The 19764-nt window shown below is 39.1% G+C and overlaps 1 protein-coding gene across 5 annotated transcripts in view; it reads left to right on the top strand.

Moving 5' to 3' along the window:
* Positions 1-17443, top strand: part of LOC127569940 (SH3 domain and tetratricopeptide repeat-containing protein 2-like) — a 78011-nt gene extending 60568 nt beyond the window's left edge. For all 5 annotated transcript variants that reach the window (XM_052015027.1, XM_052015023.1, XM_052015024.1 and 2 more), the window contains 8 exons: positions 49-182; positions 1939-3615; positions 4939-5119; positions 6382-6532; positions 7258-7380; positions 10583-10733; positions 12408-12604; positions 15448-17443. In XM_052015027.1, coding sequence (XP_051870987.1) covers positions 49-182; positions 1939-3615; positions 4939-5119; positions 6382-6532; positions 7258-7380; positions 10583-10733; positions 12408-12604; positions 15448-15660 — 2827 coding nt within the window. In that variant the 3' untranslated portion in view covers positions 15661-17443. The remainder of the gene's footprint in view (positions 1-48; positions 183-1938; positions 3616-4938; positions 5120-6381; positions 6533-7257; positions 7381-10582; positions 10734-12407; positions 12605-15447) is intronic.
* Positions 17444-19764: the final 2321 nt, after the last annotated feature.

The following is a 19764-nucleotide window of genomic DNA, read 5'->3' as shown; positions in this document are numbered from 1 at the left end:
ATAAATATTAACTGCCAATGTGGTTAATATCTAACTTTTAATCCACAGGGAAACACACCTTTTGTTTTTAAGTGATGAAGAAAAAACTTCTTTGAACATGTTCCGAAAACCTGATGAGCGACATTGCATCAATCTCCTGAACAAGCTCTCCCAAACTGATATCAACACTGTTTATCGTTTAGGTGTGTTTTCTTCCAACATTTTTTCTGCTTAACATTCAGTCACTAATTCCATCAATCCCTTTCTCTCTGTTCCAAACGTGTGATTTATTTTTGTAGCAAGGCACTCTTGACTATTATTCCTTTATGGTTCATGGGGGGAGAAAAAAGGGAGTGTGTTTTAAGGATGCAATATCTAAAAGAGCAGATATCAGAAATGGCCTGAAGAATTGAACCTTCAGGGGTGAGCTAAATGGTGTTCCTGACCACAGTCACTTTGGTTAGCATGCTCGGAGCTTTTTGGGTGGGAAGTCATCCTCACATGGCTGAAGTGTACAAGACCAAGTCTTGGGATTTGGTGTCCGGATCACCTGAGGAAGATTAAAGCAGGAAGTGGATGAGTTTGAGGCAGATTCAGTTCCTGTTTCAGGCTTTCCATTTCAATGTGTTTTTGTTTTGGGTGTTAAGAATCAGTCCAGTAAGTGTAAATAGGCTGCATGACTGTTGTGGTTATGTACCCATCAGTTAGCTAATACACCCCAACTTTCCTCCAAATCAAAAGATTGTGCTTAAGGTTGTACTCAAAATCAAAGCTGACAGTAGAATATAATACAGCAGATGCCATCAGCAGGCCCAGCCAGGTTCAGTGTAAAGAGAAAATAGTCATGTTTTAAATTATGGAGAAGAGGAAGGGGTGGCAAGTACCAAAGGGAACGTCTGTGATAGGTTGGAGACCAAAAAAAAACTGACTGACAAAGGGCAATGTTATTCTAATGACCATCAACAGCCTAGCCACCAGGACAACTCCATGTACTGTTTGTTGTTTCAGAGGCTCTTTCTAAAATGCTTTTCATGAAGCCTGGTACTTAACCTATCAATGTACATGACCTGCTGTGTGTATTTAGCTCTCAGGATCTCTCTAGAATTGAAGAAACGTTATCCACAAACAGAAGTGTGTAAATCTATTGTTTCTAATGTACCCCATGATGAGAGATTATTGCTAGGTGTGAGGTAAGCTGGCAGTTGTTTGTACCGTAAGGGTGAATTCCCAAATGGATTCCAAAAGGACAGCACAGACTTCTCAGCGGCTAAGACCTTGCCACATTAAAGCAGTCCCATTATAAGGAACGGGAAGAAACAGCACCTGGGAGTAGACCAATTTATTTGATTTAATTCTTAAATGTATTTATTGTTTTTTATATAATTCCTGATGCTTTTGGATGTTTGATAATGTCAAAGACATTCAGAAACATTAAAGTTCAGTGATATTTTGACAGCTGGTGAGGCCCCACCAGCTGTCAAAAGCATTCTCTGAGTGTGGCTGGCTACAGTGCAGGAAAAGGCCCTGTGCTGGATCATGACGTAGTGCTGACGTTAGCCTCCCAGCAGAATACTGCACATGAGACGATGGTACGAGAAACAGCATAGGTCAAATGCCGATCCTGGCGAGTACAAATGTAAGGAAATGCTCTGAATTAACCATGTAATATGTCGTTGCTTGTGCGACTTACTGCTAATCATTTTATCAAATGATATGTGTGAATAATTTCCAGATTTAGAATATTTGAACATGGAGTGAATGAGGATGAACAACACATTTGTACCACATTTCTCTGGTGAATATTTTAATGTAGATGTTTTCCCAATTTATTTTGGTTGTGACCATGTGTGGTGTGTATTCAGCAATACCAACAAGAGCCATTTCTGCTCTTGCATGTTTTGATTAAATTGTGAATATTTCTGAAGAACTAACTTTTTGCTGCTCTTCACATTTTCGTAGGGGAATTACTTCCTTCCACGTTTGAACAGCACTACCTGTCTGACCCAGCTGGACTTTGTCACAATGACAACATTCCTGATACGAACCCTTTTTTCTACAAGGAATTAGAACAATTCATTCCAGAAAAGCATCAACCTAAACATCCAAGGTTTTATACTGACCTTGGTCTCGAAGATATGAATGATCCTGAAGTCTTCAATCCCATGCTATTATTTCTAAACCAAGAGGAATACATTTCACATTTCAGACATTTCTATGACTTGAACTTTTCCTTCATAGGGTCCATCTTGTATGGAGTAACTGAAGAGAAGGAAGTTTTACAGTATTTGGAAATGGCAAGGGAGATGGCCAAAATGTACAACAAACATTGGGCATACTGCAGAATCTGTTTTCTGTTGGGAAGACTTTGTGCTAAACGACTCAGATTCTCACAGGCCAGAGTTTACTTTGAAGAAGCAATGACTCTGGTGCAAGGGACATTTTCCGACTTGTATCTGTTGACTGCCTTATATGTGAACTTGGCATCTGTGTATTTGAAGCTCAAAATGAAAGAGAAATCTCCCACCCTTGTGGAAAAGGCTGCAACTCTTCTCCTGTGCATCCCATCCCATATTTTCAGTTCAGAGAATGAGTTGGAGATACTTAACATTCTCCTTAAAAGAGCAATAATCGCCAATGATTATTACCTGGAGGCACGTACCTGTTTTCTAATAACAAAACTTTTTCTAGAAAGCGGAAAGTCTGAGGAGACTTTATCATTTGCTGAACATTTACAATTTCTTTCAAATAGTTTCAGTTTTCAAAGTAACATTGTCCCAATAGATGTGCATTTGATTTTAAGTTGCATATACAACAAAAAATGCTTACCACAGCTTGCACTGGCAGCTTTAAGATTTGCTCAACCTGGCTCAAGTAGCACATTGTTTGGTTCTTTGCAGAAAGCTGATTTTGCCATTGAAACAATTGTAAAGTTTAACACTCAAGGAACTTGTATTGGAGAAATCCCTCCACAGGCTGCACTTTACCTTCAAGAAGCTCTGGATCTTGCATCTAGCACTAGCGACATAAACATCCTGAGGGATTTGAACTTTGCATTGGCTAATTTATACCAACAACACAAGTTGTATAAAAGGGCAATTAATTACATGGCAAAATCTGCAGAAGTATCAAGCTGCATCAGTGATGGAGGAACTTTCAAAGCTCATCTTTCTCTTGCTTGGCTATATATTTTAAATAATCAGCCAATCATGGCATCAGAAATCTTGAATTCCCTTTTAGAATCATCGCTTAAGATGCACAACCCTATACAACAAGGAGTTGTTCATAACATGCTGGCACTCTCTCTAAGAAAGCACACCAGGCTAAAAGAAGCTCTGGAAAACTGCCATTATGCAATAATAACTGCAAAAGAAAGTGGCATAAAATGTAACCAAGCCATTGCTCATGCTAACTTTGGATCTTTGACTCTGTGTTGTAAAATTCTTCCACTGCCTGGATGCTACCTCAGGAAATCTTTAAATCTGTATTTACAAATGCAAGACTGCTGCTTGGAAGTGGGTTATGCGCAAGTTCTCTTGTGTTTGGGACAATACTACATAGACAGAGGCATGAGAAACGAAGGGAGGCTGCATTATGAGCTAGCACTTCTTTCTGCCATGAAAGCCAATAATGTTCATTGTAAGTTTATCTCTTTTTGCTATGTTACAGACTTGTGCATGTGGAATTTGCTTTTATGTTATTAAGAGAAAAACACATTTTACAGAAGAATTACGTATGCAGGAGTTGGTTTGGAGACTTGTTACTTTTATAATGCTTTGGGTGAAACTTGAACCAGAAAGTGATTTAGAATATTCTGTTGTACTTTTAGATATTAAAGGGATCAACAGCTATGGGGATCAGATAGGAACAAGATCATCCACCATCTTATTTGAATGGTTGAAAGAACTAAATGGGCCAAGTCGTCCCCTTCTGTCTCTATTTCTTATCTTTTTGATCTTCCTCAAGAACATGAGGATTGAGTTAGGGCAGGCATGGTAGTGTAGTGGTTAGCATAACGCTATTACAGCGCCAACAATCCGGGTTCAATTCCGGCCACTGTCTGTAAGGAGTTTGTACGTTTTCCACGTGTTTGCGTGGGTTTCCTCCCAAAGACGTACGTGTTAGGAAGTTGTGGGTATGCTTCGTTGGCGCCGGAAGCGTGGCGACACTTGCGGGCTACCCCCAGAACACTGTACTAAAAGATGCATTTCACTGTGTGTTTCGATGTACATGTGACTAATAAAGATATCTTGCCTAATAAAAAACAAAAGGAGACATTGACACCCAGGACTGAGCAGCAGAATGAATCTACATTGATAGGGATCCATTCACAGGCTCTGGATGATTCAAAGCATGTTGTAGACAGTTACATAATTCCAAAGTGTAGTCACTAGTGAAAGAATAACAAATAAGCAATCAAAGGAAAATAAGAGTAGTTTAAGGTTACCTTGGACAAGTAGGGATTGGAAAACAGATAAACTTGAAACAGAGGACTAATATGAGAAAACAAACTATAATGGATAACAGCGAGAATACAAGAAACCAAACAAAAAAAATTGAGCAGAAAAAAGATAAGTTAGGGACCTTATTAGAGGAGCAGGATTGAGAAACTATTTTTCAACATATCCCTAGAAAGAACTTTGTTGGAACATGCCGAAATCTGTTTCTATTACCATTTCTGGTAAAAAGAGAACTTTGCCTGCTTTTGATGTGGGTGATCTTTCTGTTTATCTGGCTGCTTTGAACCACAACAGCTCTTAATCCATTGATAAGGGGCTCTTGATGTTGCTAAACAGGGAACGTTGCTGAGTTACATAAAGCTGCAAGTTTATATAATTTGTTTTTCTTTATCCCTACCACATTGAGTTCTAATTTACTTTGAATATTTCCTTAGACCAATATCTACCATTACTCTTTAAGCTTCCTTCCTTGTTCTCACTGAAATATATTTTTTTTATTTAGACCAAATCCAGGCTATTGAACAACTCTGTAGCTTCTATGAAAAGGTTTTACATGATAAATTGAAATGCATTATTTATTATGAGCACTGGTTACTGCTTGCTCATAAATTAAAGGACAAGGAACAGGAGATGAAAATGCTGCCCATTCTAAGTCATCTTTACTTTTCATTTAACACAGAAAGGTAAGTGAAATGACTTGGAAGTCAATTACATCAATACCAAAAGACCAAAAAGCTCATTTAATCACAATTTACCAATCCATAGGCGGTCTACATTATTATGCTGCTTGTTGTCTTTTCATTGCAAATGATCATATTTAACTGATCTGTTAGAGGTGAATAGTAAAATAGTTTTAAATACAAAAGGAAAATGCTGATAACACTCACCATCTGTGAAGAAACAGCTAACATTTCAGATCAATGAACTTTCATTTTCAAAGATTCTGTTAATTTAGAATGAATTTATGCTACTTCATTATCTATAATGTATTTAAAAAATTAAGCAGATCTGCTGGCAGATAGTCCAGCCACTCTTCTAGGTTGAAGGTGCAGTCTTCTGCTCAATAGAGCGCGGGCCAGGGGACACCTGTGCTGCTTGTTTGCACTTCTCAGGGAGTCCACTGATGCAACACCACCTACTGTGGTTTTCCCAGCCTTCTGGCTTGGAAATCAGCCTGCTGAGTCTGTGTCAGGTTGGGCCTGCCACAAGTACAACAGTCCCGAGGCACGGTAGTGTAGCGGTTAGTGTAATGCTTTACAGAGCCAGCGACCCGGGTTCAATTCTGGCCATTGTCTGTAAGGAGCTGTACATCCTCCCTGTGTCTGCGTGGGTTTCCTCCGGGTGCTCCGGTTTCCTCCCACATTCCAAAGACATACAGGTTAGAAAGTTGTGAGCATGCTATGTTGGCACCGGAAGCATGGCGACATTTGCAGGCTTACCCCAGAATACTCTACACAAAAGATGCATTTCACTGTGTATTTCAATGTACATGTGACTAATAAAAATATCTTAACTTATCTGAATGGGAGCATTTGGCTGCAGGAGACGCCTTACTTTAGTCTGAGTGTGAGATATCTATTTCGGCCTTTTATTTTTGTTTACCTCACAGGTTCTAAGAGATGTTGTTGATTATCAAAGACATTCATAAACATTCAGTAACTGACAGCTTTTGCACTGCCTGAGCACAAGGTTAAGTCCTCACTGACTGTTAAAGTCATTCTGAGAGAGCAGCAGCTACTAACACTGAGTATGAGACCCTGTGCTGCACTTGGCTGGAAACTGGCTCCCTGCAGAGAGCTGCACCTTGGACCATTCAGGAAAGAACAGCATGATCCAGGGGGAGCAGAAGACCTGTCCCCATTATATCTGGGTTTCTCTTGCATCTTGTACGTCCACCATTCAGTAATAGTTGAAGTATTGGAAGTAAAAGAATTTCAAATGTTAGTTCCTACAGATCATCTCTAAGCTACACCAAACAGAGCCTGAAGAACTTTATTGATCTGGGAATGCACGGCAAGGAGGCAGAAGCCTGGCTGATGGCCGGTAAAACCTATTACATGATGGAACAAGACGAACTTGTTGAACTATACTTACAGGTACTAATTGCTTGCAGTTGAAGATGTTAGTACACAGATCGATTCAGCCACACTAACAACTAAAAATGACCCACTCCCCCCAGGCAAGACCACTGCACAATCTTGAAGTCCCAGCCTTGCTGAAATCTGACAGTCAAGTTGCTACATGGATGTCCGTGTAGCTCAACAGTTTAAGGCTTTGAGGTCAGGGTTGGGAGGCTGCCATCAAGTTGTATGCATTTGTGGGGTGATAGAATGGGCTTTGATGGAGGAAACAACATTAGTATTGACTGCAGCACCCACAAAAATAATCTGACACAGCTTTTGCAAGCCCCCTTGAGACACATTTTCTCTATAACTGGCTGGCGTATGCAGTTTTCAGGATTCCCAAATTTAAAATGTCAGCCAAAAGAGACCAGCACTTTGGAAACCCTTCTTTTGAAATGGACCTGACTGCATTACCAGTGCTAAAAGTGTAAAAAACAACCCAATGCAGTATACTCTAACACCCAGCAAAGGTGGTGAAAATTGAAGCCATTAAATCTTAAGGTTTCTCCTCCTACAGATGGACCAAATGTGAAGCACTTGGACTTAGTGCCTTAGGTCCTCAATTTGGCTTGGGTTCTGTCTAAAAGAAATACATCCTCATCGACAATTATTTGATTTATTCTTGTAGCCCCAAACGATTTCAAAACCTACAATATTTTATTGATTTGTATTTTTGATGAATCTTATGAATCAATTAGGCTGCTGTACAGACAGCTCAGAGAATGAAGAACACGCACTTTACCATGAAAATAAATGAAGAGGCTGGCGATGTATTTTACAATGGACCCAGAGAACGAGAGAAAGCAGTATCATTTTATAGGGTAAGTGGTGGAAAAATATCATTGAGAATTATAACAACAAATATTGTATTATGTCTGGATTGCACCCAAAGTGTACTCCATTGTTCAGCCACCTACTGTACATTGGAGAGACAGGGACAGGTCAGTGGGAGGTTCTCATTGGCATGGAGCGGCAGGCAGTCATAAGCACCACTTCTGACTTCATTCCAATGCAAACAATAGTTTTGACTTGGGCAGGAGGAAGGGTTGCCAGGCACTTTGCCTGTCCTTGATAATTATCCAATCAAACCAATGAGCAGGGGGATGATCTGAATCAATTAATTTTAACAACATTTAGTTCCTTTGAGTGTCAATGGCATTTCCTTGCTTTGGGCTCCAATGGATTTGCCCTTTGTGTTACATATTTGGGGTATAAAATCTTACTACTCAAGTAAGCTTTATTACCTTGCTACTTATAACAGATGTAGCTAAGAAGGAAACTTACAAATCCTCTCAACACTACAAAACGGTTATTAATGCTCCTAAGGCTACTTATTAAAGAGTTGGATCAGACCATCAGTGTGCTGCTGTCACTGCTGTTGGTTTAAAACAAATAGTGAAATTCTGCTGTTAAACACTGGTCAAAACATCCATGATAGCCAGACTTCTGAATATATACACAATTGTAAGCACAGTTCTGGCAAGAAATTCAGTCTGATACTGCTCCATTTTCTATTATTATTATGTGTTTGAGAATCACTGGAGTGGAACGTGATTATATAGAACAGTACAGCACAGGAACAGGCCCAATGGCTCACTACGTCTGTGCCAACCATGATGCCATCTAACTAATCCCATCTGCCTGCACATGGTCTCTATCCCACAATTCCCTGCCTATTCATGTCTGTCTAAATGCCTCTTAAAACAGTGCTATCATATCTGCTTCTATCACTTCCCTGGCCACTGTTCCAGGCACCTACCACTCTGATTTTTTCCAAAAGAAAACTTGCCTTGCACATCTCCTTTAAACTTTCCATCTAGTATTTGACATTTCCACCCTGGGAAGAAAACTGACTACCTACTCCATCTATGCTCTTATAAATTTTATATGCTTTTGTCAGGTCACCCCTCAGTCTTTGATACTCCAGAGAAAACATTCCAAGTTTGTCCAGCCTCTGTCACTAATACACGCCAATCCAAGCAACATCCTGGTGAGTCTCTTCTGCTCCCCCTCAAAAGCCTCCACACCCTTCCTATTAGTGTGGTGACCAGAACTGCACACAGTACTCCAAATGTGGCCTAACCAAAGTTTTATACAGCTGCAATATGACTTCTTGACTTTTATACTCAGTACCCGAACCGACGAAGGCAAGTATGCCATATGGAATGATGTAGAGCAATATAGGCCAAATGCAGCTCAGGTAATCACCTTGGTCAGTATGGACAAGTTGTGCCAAAGGGCCTGTTTCCATGCTCTATAATCTCCAGTGTAACTACATCTTTCCTAAAGTGTGGTAACCAGAACTGCACATGATGCACCGAGTGTAGTTTAACCAGTGTTTTGTAAAATTGTAGCCTAATGCCCGATTTTTATATTCTATGTCACAACTATGAAGGCAAGCCACATCTGTTGCCTTCTTTACCACCCTATTGATCTTTGTTATCAGTTTAAGGGAACTGTGGACTTGAACTTCAAGGTCCCTCTGTGCATCAATATTTCCTTTGCATCCTGCCATTTACAGTAAATGTCCCACCCTTGCCTGACATGAGTGACCCATAGCCCAACCAGCAATTTCTGGCTCCTGAAACACTGACCATCAGCTGAGGGCCAACATCCAGTCTTCACCCCAATATTCTTGCCTCTTCTACTCCATTTCCTCTGGCTCTGGTCCCAATCACACCTGCTTTCCATTGTATGTTCTGCACTCATACTGGCATAGTAGAAAGTCTTTCCCAGTACAAGACCAAATCAGTAGTGCTAAACAGGCCTTGGATGCTATTGACTTTCCATTCAGTAGATCCATTACCAAATGAGTCTTTGGTTTGCCACACATCATCAGTAATTATAGATGCTCATGAACTTCTAGGCTTTTTAACTTCATTGTGGAACTAATCTACAGTAAAATGTTAAGCTATGCACCAACCCCATCATATTAGAGACCACCAAAAACCTAGTAACACCACATCAGAAGTAATTCAGAAAGAGTTAAAATATCTAGGTTTCACAGGATTTATTGCTAAACTTGGGAATCAAAGAAGAAGAGACCTGGATTTTATGGGGAGACATTAGTGGAATGTTGAATTCTCAATCCAGAACTGGCAAAGTGCTGAGTGGCATGTGGGAGAGCCCAAGTGGACCTAAGATATATGCAGATTGGGAGGCTACTTTGTAGAACACCTGCATACAGTCTGCAAGAGCCACCCAAGCGTCCAGTTAGCTGTCACTTTAATTCACCACATCCTGCTCCCACTCTGATCTATCTTCTGCCTCCTGCACCCTTCCAACAAACGTAAACTCAAGAAATAACATCACATCCTCCAACAAGGTACATTACAGTCTTCTAGATTCTGTTATCATTTCAATGGCTTCAGTTAATCAGTGGCTTCAGCCTTTGTATTTCAGACTTCTGATAATTTCAAATAATTGTCTTATTTTGTTTACACCTCCTCCATATCTATTTTTTGTTATTTACTAAAGTCTTTATCATCCTGTTTCTCCCAGCTTTATCACCCATTTCATTACTTAGCCACTGAAATCTTCCACCCTATCACAACCCTTCCTTTGTGTTCACTTCAATGTGTTTTATCTCTAACTGATAAAGTTCTGTTTCCTTCTTCACAGATGCTGTACTGAGTATTTCCAGTATTCTTTGTTTTATTTTAGTTCCATTCCTGTCCTGAGCGGACAAGGTTCCTTTGGTCAACAAAAGCAAAAACAGCAGAAAACATTTTCTCAGTTGTGCAATCTTTGCTCTGCCAAAATTACTTCCATATTTGCCTTTGATAACATGTCAGTGCACTTTGAAGTGATTTGATTCAAGAGAAGCTCACTACAATGTTCTGAAAGACGTGGTAATATTCTATACAAGTGGAAATCTTTATTTGGTCCATTTCAGTTTTTGGGGTTCCTTTGTTGATAAGGTCTTGGAAAATGTGCTTAAGTGCAAAAACAAGCATTGTCCAGTAAGCTGGTGCAGGTGTATACCTAGCCTGGTTCGATATGAATTTCTGAATTATTCCATAGGATGGGGCAGTACCTCTTGCCAGGATGACAAATGACTTTGACGTAGAGCTCAGACTCTTCAACAAACTGACTGAACTTTGCATTTCACTGAACCATCTAGAGCGAGCCCTAGAATACGCGATTGCAGCTGTAAGACTCAGTATAAACACTGGTGAGTCATTTCTCATTTGTTAAGAGTAAGTTGAAACAAAAATGTTAATTTGCTTCTTAAAATTTATAATGCCTCACTTATATTTAAATAATAAAATTACTACTATTGTTTCATAAATCTAAGATAAATATCATTGGGAGTGTGGCCTGATGTAATACTGAGATACTTCTACTTGGAACTATCAGTCTAGTAGGCCTTTGGAGTAGTAGAGTCAAAGGTACTTAGTGTACAGCTTTGTTATGAAGTACCCAGAAAGTATGGCAGCACCCTTCAACCAGATTGGGTAGGTGTCACATAAGTAGTATCCTGGAATTAATGTAAATTGTTGCCAATGACTCCTGTTGTCATCAAGGCAGAGGTAAATGTACGTCAGTATGGTGTAGCAGTAATAGTGGTCAAAGCTATGTTTGTGATTCACCCATACTGGTAAGAAATTAAAATTCACTGCTGCAAAATATATGCCTGGAAATTCGAGGGCAACCTCATGGATGTGCTAAATGGACACCAAAGGACAGTACTGATCATTGGATCATCAGTAAAAACTTCAGCTGACCCTGAAGATTTTCCATTGTTGAATGTTGGATATTTTTGGCATCAAACTGTGTCACCTAGTTCTACAGCAGTTAGTAATGTGCTGTTCCTGGCTATGAAGCTGTAGATAGCACATTATGGGCACAAGGATAAACTCGTGGTTAAATTTCCAGTGCGAGGTAAAATATGCTGGATATAGCTGTTAACACATTTCACTCTGGGAATATAAAATTGATTTTCAGTTGTTTCATTCTGGAAAAAAAAACCTTATGCGCTTAAAGTTCTGGACAACAATTTCAAAAAGCAAATTTCCTCCTCAGAGTTTCAAGGCCACCTTTCCATTCTGGTGGGGTCCTGTTCTAGTCCTTGATATTTTGGCCTGGGAAAGTCAAAATCCTGATATGTAGATGTTTATCAAAAAAAACTACAGCTAAAATCCTGCAATGGATAAGGGAGTACATTGGGGCACACACTTCAGCCAAACATAATTTTAAAAGTCAGGACGATTGAAGTCCGATTTCCAACCCCCACTGCCTTTGAAACCTGGCTGCAGGATTTGTATTTCTCAAAAACTTATTTTTAACTTATAGCAAAATAACTGCCATTATTTCTTCAGATTTATATAAAGATTACTAGCACGTGCAGAGATATCCTACCAATATATTGTACAATTAGGTATAAGTAATAGAGCAGTTTGAAAAATATGCCAAGATAAGAAGTACTTCTAAAGCTCAGATTATCATAAATGTTTGCAGAATTAGATTAAAGGCAGTCTTGAACTTATTCAGTGGGGCATTTACAGCGTCAGTTTCCAAATCACAGATCTTGAGTGGCTGGTTATATATAAAAGTAAAATTGCTGAGACTTGCTATAACTTTGGCATACAAAGGGAATTGGGAGTAAAAACACCCACTGACAACAATATGAAAGAGCCCAACATTTGAGGCAAAACCATATTAAGGGGAGAAAGTAATTGCATTACAAGAAATTACTCTAGCGAGGGAAACTAGCAGACAGAGCGAGCCAAGTTCCTATCTTCTGCACTGAATTTCCTTTTTTTAAACTATAATTCTACAAAATTATAAACATGATTTACTTTTCTTGACATGACTATTTCAAAGATTTTTTTCATGTAATCATTAGGAGACCAACTGAAGGAACGTGTTGCTTTTCATCGACTAGCCACAGTGTACTATTCGTATCAGCAGTATGAGATGGCTGAAAATTACTACCTAAAGGCACTGTCTCTGAGTTCTCATTTATTCGTGTCTCCAAAGGAAGCAAAGTACTATATGAAAATTTACTTCAGACTGGGTGATATTACACTTCACAAACTCATGGTGGGAAAGCATTTCTTTATTAACTGGAACTTCTGCACTCATTTTTCAAACTGCCTTATGGGTTTGATATTCTCATAATAAGAATGTGGACCTAGTGTGGGTGAATGGGATTAGTACAGATGCGTACAATGGTCAGTGTGGACGTGGCGAGCTGAAAGGCCAGTTTCTGTGCTGTATGACTAAGAACCATAACATGTTTCAAGGTCGAATCAAAATTAAAGTCACCAAGTTTTATCATTGTTCTCAAAAAATATCCACAGGTAGGGTAAAAGATATGACAAATAAAGTTCCATAGCTAATCTTTTCACTTTTTTCATTGGTTATAAGTAACATGCTTTGGTGATTTATAGAATTGTTCTGCATGGAAACAGACCCTTTCGCCCAACTTGTTCATGCCGACTGAGGTGCTCGCATTTGGCCCATAGCTCTCTAAACTTTTCCTGTCCATAAACCTGAACAAATGTCTTTTTAATGTTGTAATTGTACCTGCTGCTACCACTTTCTCTGGCAGCTCATTCCATAAACCCACCAACCTGTGTGTCGAAAAACCCTTAGGGTCCCCTTTAAATCTTTCCCCCTCTCACCTTAAGCTTATGCCCTCTAGTTTTAGACTCCCATACCCTGGGAAAAAACACTGATCGTCTGCCTTATCTGTGCCCCTTATGATTTTTATAGACCTCAGCCTCCTTCACTCCAGGGGAAGCAGACCCAGACTATTCTCATAACTCAAGTCCTCCAGTCTTGGCAACATCCTTGTAAATCTTTTTCTGCACCCCCTCCAGCCTAATCAGATCCTTCCTATAGTGTGGTGACCAGAACTGCACACAATATTCCGGGTGCAGTCTCACCAACGTTTTGAACAGCTTGTAACATGAAGTCCTAACTCTTGTACTCAGAGCTCCATCCAATGAAGGTAAGTGTGCCATACGTCACCTTGTCTACCTGTGTCACCACTTTCAGGGAACTATGTACTTGAACCCCTAGGTGTCTCTGTTCCACAACACTCCTCGAGGCACTGTCATTTACTGTGTAAGTCCCGGTTTAGTTTTCCAAAATGCATCACTTTGCACTTGTCTGAGTTCAATTCCACCTGCCATTTCCATGCCCACTTTCCCAATTGATCTAGATCCTGTTGTAACCTTAGACCAACCTTCTTTGCTGTCCACCACACCACAAAATTTTGGCAAAGCCCCCAGGCAGGATATTGTTTCCCCTCCAGATCAGATTCAACTCATCCCTTCTTGTATAGGTCACCTCTGCCCCTGAAGGGTTCCCAATGGTCCAAGGATCTGAATGCTACCCTTCTGCTCCAGCTTCTCAGCCACACATTCATCTGCCCTATCCTCCTACCTTCACGCACCTGGCGCTGGGAGAAATCCTGAGATTACAACTCTTTAGGTCCTGCTTTGTAACCTTCTGCCTTACTCCCTATATTCACTCTGCAGGACCTCATATACTTGTATTGTTGGTACCAATTTGTACAACTACCTCTGGTTTCTCCACCCCCACCACCCCAAGAACATTTTGCAACAGATAGGAGACATCCTTGATCCTGGCACCCAGGAGGAAGCATACTATCCTGGAGTCTTGCTCGCAGCTACAGAATCTCCCGTCTGTCTTCCTGACTACTGTGTCTCCTATCACTAAAGCTCGTCTTGATTCCATCCTCCTCTGCTGTGCAGAGCTAGTCATGCCACAGTCCTGGCTGCTGCTCCTCTCCTCTGGAAGGCCAGCCCACAACAGTATCCAAAGCAGTACACTTGTTACTGAGGGGAATCCTGCACTCCCTGTCTACTTCCCTCCACCTTTCCTGGTGGTCACCCAACTATCTGCTGCTTGTACCTTTGGCGTGACCCCCTCACCAAAGTTCCTGGCTATGATGCCCTCAGTATCATGGATGCTCCCGAGTGAGTCCAACTGCAGCTGCAGCTGAACACGCTTAATATAGGTATAGTCACCAGGGACACTGGAAGTTTTCCCAAATCTCCCACATCCTGCAGGAGGAGCATACAACTGCCCTGACTGTCACTTCTAAACCACCAAGACTACAGAGGAACATGAAAGACCTTGCCTTATCTTACCACTGGTCAGTCAGTATTACCAATATTCAGCATTACAATGTTATCAAAAAAGCCCCTCAGAAAATGAAAATACTATGAATCTATGTGATTTATTATGATCATTACCTCAATCATAATCAAAGTATAGCTGTCATTTCAACAAAAATTATGTATAAAGGCAGGATTCCTCTGTTTTATCAAATTCACAAAGGAAGAAAAAGAAATGAATACAGCATGAATTTGTAAAATGAAGAAGAACACAAAACTAATGAAGAGTTCCCAGTTCAGTCACAGGTTGGTGGTATAGAAAGAGTGGTATAAATAAATAGCTGTGCATAACATAGCAAAATAGATCTTCTAAGAAATGAAAAAGTTTGACAAGTGAACTTGCAAAAATGATTTTTGATGAAGTACCGCACAGTAAACGTAATTCAAAGACTGAACCCAAAATGAAAAAGGCTAATAATTGCAAGGATGCAAAATTGGCTGCTTTACACACAGTCACCTCAATAAATTGAATTGTATTTGGACACTGTTGGTTGACAAAATAAACCTGGAAAACAAATGATCTCTTAAACTTACGAAAAATGAAGTGCCTGTCAAACAAACATTAAAAGATGTGCATAAGGTACCAGTCTGACATGCTAAAATAATTATCAATTTTGTGTATATTTAATGTTGTATATTAAGACTGATCTTTGACGTAATAGTGGTAAATTACAGAGTGTTTAATATTTCCTTTATTTAATACTCTACTCTAAAACCCATTTTCTTTTTCTTTAGGATGCTCATGATGCTGCTGGCTATTTCCAAATGGCCTTCGCTGCAGCTATTGAACTAGGAAGCAAAGAAGATTTGTTTAATATTTGTACTAAGCTTGCCAACATTTACAAGAACTACATTGTGAATGAAGATCTATGTTCTCAATTTGTTGAGAAAGCAAAGGCCCTCAGCAATAAGCTACATGAAACCAAACAGAGCTCATCACCAAACTAATGTGAAATTATTTAAAATGTAAACCAAACTCTCATGACACGTTAACTACCACATAAGTGTTTGAAAGTAACTTCCTAATGTAACATGCCCAGATACATTTACCTTTCTTTTGCATTCAAGAACTGAGGAAAAAGGTTGAAAACCCATAATAAAGGGCAGTTACAAGTTGAAATCAATGATTGGATAGAAAAAAAAGTCAGTATTAGCTAACCAGAGATGCTAATTGGATTAAGGGGAGGGAGGATTGACATTCACAGTAGTGAATTCAGTTTTGAGTTTCTGGTAAATATATCATGATGATCCACTTTTTTTTGTTCTACTTTGGTTTACCATAATGAATAAAATAGAAACATCTGGTAGTAACAAAACTTGCATTGCCAAAATTTGCAATGATAATAAAATTGAATTTAAAATTATTTTTCAATACTTAAGATATTAGACAACTGAAATAGATCAGCATAAATGTTGCATTATCAGCTGGAGCATTTCTAGTTATGGTGTCGAGCTCGATTATCTTTAGTTCATCCCAAGTTTTACATATATAAATTATTCTGAAATATCATGGGTTCTTATGATTATAAAATATACAACTACAAAATTCCAGATGGAGAAGTAGAAACAGTGAACTAGCATGAGTGAACCATCAGTGAAAGCTACTGGTATCTCAGTATTTTTATAATGCATGTGAAATTAAGCAGCTTCCTTCAACAAAAATAATGGACTTTGCGTAACATTCTACTAAATCACCTACTGTAAAAATTTGCCATTTCTAGAACACATTTGCAGCAGGTTTGAACTAACATAGCCCCGGGAACCTATTCCTGGCAAGGTGCTATATTTTATCTGCTTTTTACCTTCTGCTTTTCTGTCCAGAAAAATCCCCAAATGACTGCTTTCAGAATGTTTTATAAATTGAAGTGTAGTAATTTCTCTTTTCCTGCACTCTGTGGCATGTACTGAACATTTAAAGCATTCCCCAAAATTGGTGATTACCTTTTAAGTATCTCACTTTTTATATACTACTTAAAACATAGGTTGAGGTGGCAAAATGATGGTCTTACTCAGAATACACTGCATAAAAGTAGTAGTTTGTATTAATAATGAACAGGTATAATTAAGGAGCCTGAAGTGTCCTCAAACTACAAAACATATGGGTTAATTACTTGGTTAACAATATTGTCTTTCAGCTATGTTCTCAAAATTTAGAATGATTTGAATATGATTGCATCAGTAAATCATATTCCTTATGTCCTCTGTGGACTCTGTTGAACATTTGGAGATCAAAGGCTTCTACTATATTGGGCGTTATGCTCCTTTATAAATGGCAGGAGAGCTGTAAGCAAAAATGTCAGATGTAGAAAATGCAGTCTTTCCACAATAAGGTTTATTGCAGTCAATTATGAAGATTTTGATGTGCTAACATTTTAACAGAATTCCTGCTATGCAACTCATTTTGCTCATTAATCAGCACTTGTACCATTAAAAATGCACATAAGTACTCATCAATCTTATGTGACCTTTACAGAGATGAGTGTATAAGATGGAAGTACAATTTGCAGGGATGAAAATGATACAAAGCGATTAATGTAGCATTTTATATTGTTTGAGTAAGATTGGAAAGATGATTTGAATGTACCATAGCCTAACAGCAATGTGAACATATTTTTATATTAAAAGATTTTATGTAACAAAATGAAAACTTCTGTTCATATTTTTGTATTATAAAATGGGCTAAACATTGGAGTATTTTAATTGAAAGCACTTTTAACTTGGCGGAATACAATGTTAGTGTATTTCCGTAATGCCCAATACAGTTTAAAATATTTAGTGTAAAATTAATAAAGTGAATAATATTCTAAGAATATGTGGACTTGCTTTTGTCCCCACTTTTCAAGAGATGTTTTAGTTATACGATGGTTGCAATTTCAGAACAACACACGTGCAGCCACTCAGCAAGACAGACCACTGGGCTGAGTTATGGTGAGACAGCAGCAAAGAATCAATGTGCACGCCCATAACTTTGTTCACTGTCTGAATGACTTGAAAATTCACATAACTATCCCTCAATATTAAGACGGAATCTCTCTTCAACCTTAAAATCTGCAATATAACTTAATCCACAGTTAACAGCACTGAGTATGCAAGATTATCCAGTAAAACTGGTATTGTAACTTGGTAGTCAAATTATGTGTTGGCTAACCATCTATTCTGGATGTTTACATCCTATTATCTCCACAAATTGTTCCCAATTCTTATCAAGAAGTTCCATGCATATTTGTCTCCTGTAGTTTTTGTTTCTTAAGTTCTACATTGTAAATTATGTTTCAGCAACTAATTAATTAGAATTGTGACTGGAGCAAAGATTAAATTGTTATGCATCATCAGTACTATTGGCCAGACTGCTCCAACTGACCTGCTGCCCTTGTGTGCCCTATGCACTATTCCTGTGCTGCAATTAGTTTCTGCGGCTCTGTCATAGCAATCAACCTCCAGGACTGCCGGCTACAAAGTGAATGGGGTTTTGAGGGGGAACTAGAAGCTTCAGGTTTCTCTCAAAGGCTTTTTGAACTATTTTAATGTCTCTGATGATCGAAACACAAAGTTCAAATTGATTTAAATAAAAATGACTTAAAATAGCATGTTACCACAAATTAGTTAAATAATAAGAAGAAGAATAAAAAAAAAATAATCGTATACTTGAACTTGCCTTTTCAACCAAGGTCAGTGACTCCATTCAAATAACCTTATTTGAATGACTGACTGGTCCAGCGGCAGTGCAGTAGGTCAGATTGGTCACCATCCAACCTCTAACCTGTCTCTTGCATGTTTCAGTGCATCGGCATATTGCTTAGGAGGTCAAAGATTTTGATCTAATTACAATCAATCAAGGATTAATAATTTATTTCCAAGATTACATAGTGTGTAATTTGCAGAAGTTTGTGCGTTTCTGTGCTCTAGTTGTCTTTGACCCTCCAGGTAGGGGTCATGGATTTGGGACGTCTTAAGGTCACAGTTGTCCTCGGAAATAAATCTCTTTTTGTCCATGTTTGGACTTTATGTGGAATAAGATCTGGAACCAAGTGATCCTGGCAGAGCCGAGACTGAATAGTTAGTCTGTTATTGGTATGTGTCCCCTCATAGCACTATCAAAGATCTTCCTGTTTACTGACTGATAACTGGGGGTAAATTCTTGGGATAACAATAGGCTGGATTGGATTATTCTACATTCTGTGAACATCACTACCTTGTTTTTTTTAAATTTCGCTGTGCAAATGACAGTGTTGGAACCATAGAAACATGGGAAATGGGGGCAAGAGTAGGCTATTGGACCTTTAGAGGCTGCTCTGGCATTCAATGTAATCTGGCTGATCATTTTATCTCAATAACATATTCCTACTCTTTCATCATACCCCTTGGTGCTTTTCCCACATAGAAATGTATCAAATATGTCCTGCAATTTGGCCTCCATGGTGCAAATTCTGGCTGAAGAAATTCCTACTCATTTCACTTCTAAACTTCTTGCCATGCAATCTAAGGCCATGGCCGCTTTTTCTAGACACCACAGTCAGGGGAAACATCCTTCCTGCATCCAGTCTCTTCTGCCTCATCAGATTTCGTGGGATTCGTTTTGATCCCCTCTCATTCTTCTAAACTCTAGTGAATACAAACCGAGTTAACGTTAACTATTGCAGTCCCAGCGTCCCAGGAATCAATCTGGTGAACCCTCATTGCAATCCCTCTCTGGCAAGAATATCCTTTTAGTAATATGACCAAAACTGCACACAGGCCTTGTAGAATTAGGACCTCTATTGTTTGTGATATATATCAATGGGTTGGACAAAAATATAGAAGGGGTGATTAGTAGGTTTGCAGATGACACAAAAATAGGCAGAGCTGTGGATAGCGAGGAAGGTTGTCAAAGGATTCAGGAGGACCAGTTGGAAATGTGAACAGAGAAATGGCAGATGGAGATTAATCCAGACAAATTGAGGTGTTGCACTTTGGGAGGTCAAACGGAAAGTGGTGAGTAAATGGCAGGACCCTTAGGAGCATTGATGTACAGAAAAGGTCCAAGTTGTTAGCTCCCTGAAAGTGGCAACACAA

The sequence above is a fragment of the Pristis pectinata genome, chromosome 4 (genome assembly GCF_009764475.1).
Source record: "Pristis pectinata isolate sPriPec2 chromosome 4, sPriPec2.1.pri, whole genome shotgun sequence".
NCBI classification, from domain to species: domain Eukaryota; kingdom Metazoa; phylum Chordata; class Chondrichthyes; order Rhinopristiformes; family Pristidae; genus Pristis; species Pristis pectinata.
Note: the sequence above shows the minus strand (reverse complement) of the source record. Positions and strands in the feature narration are given on the sequence as shown.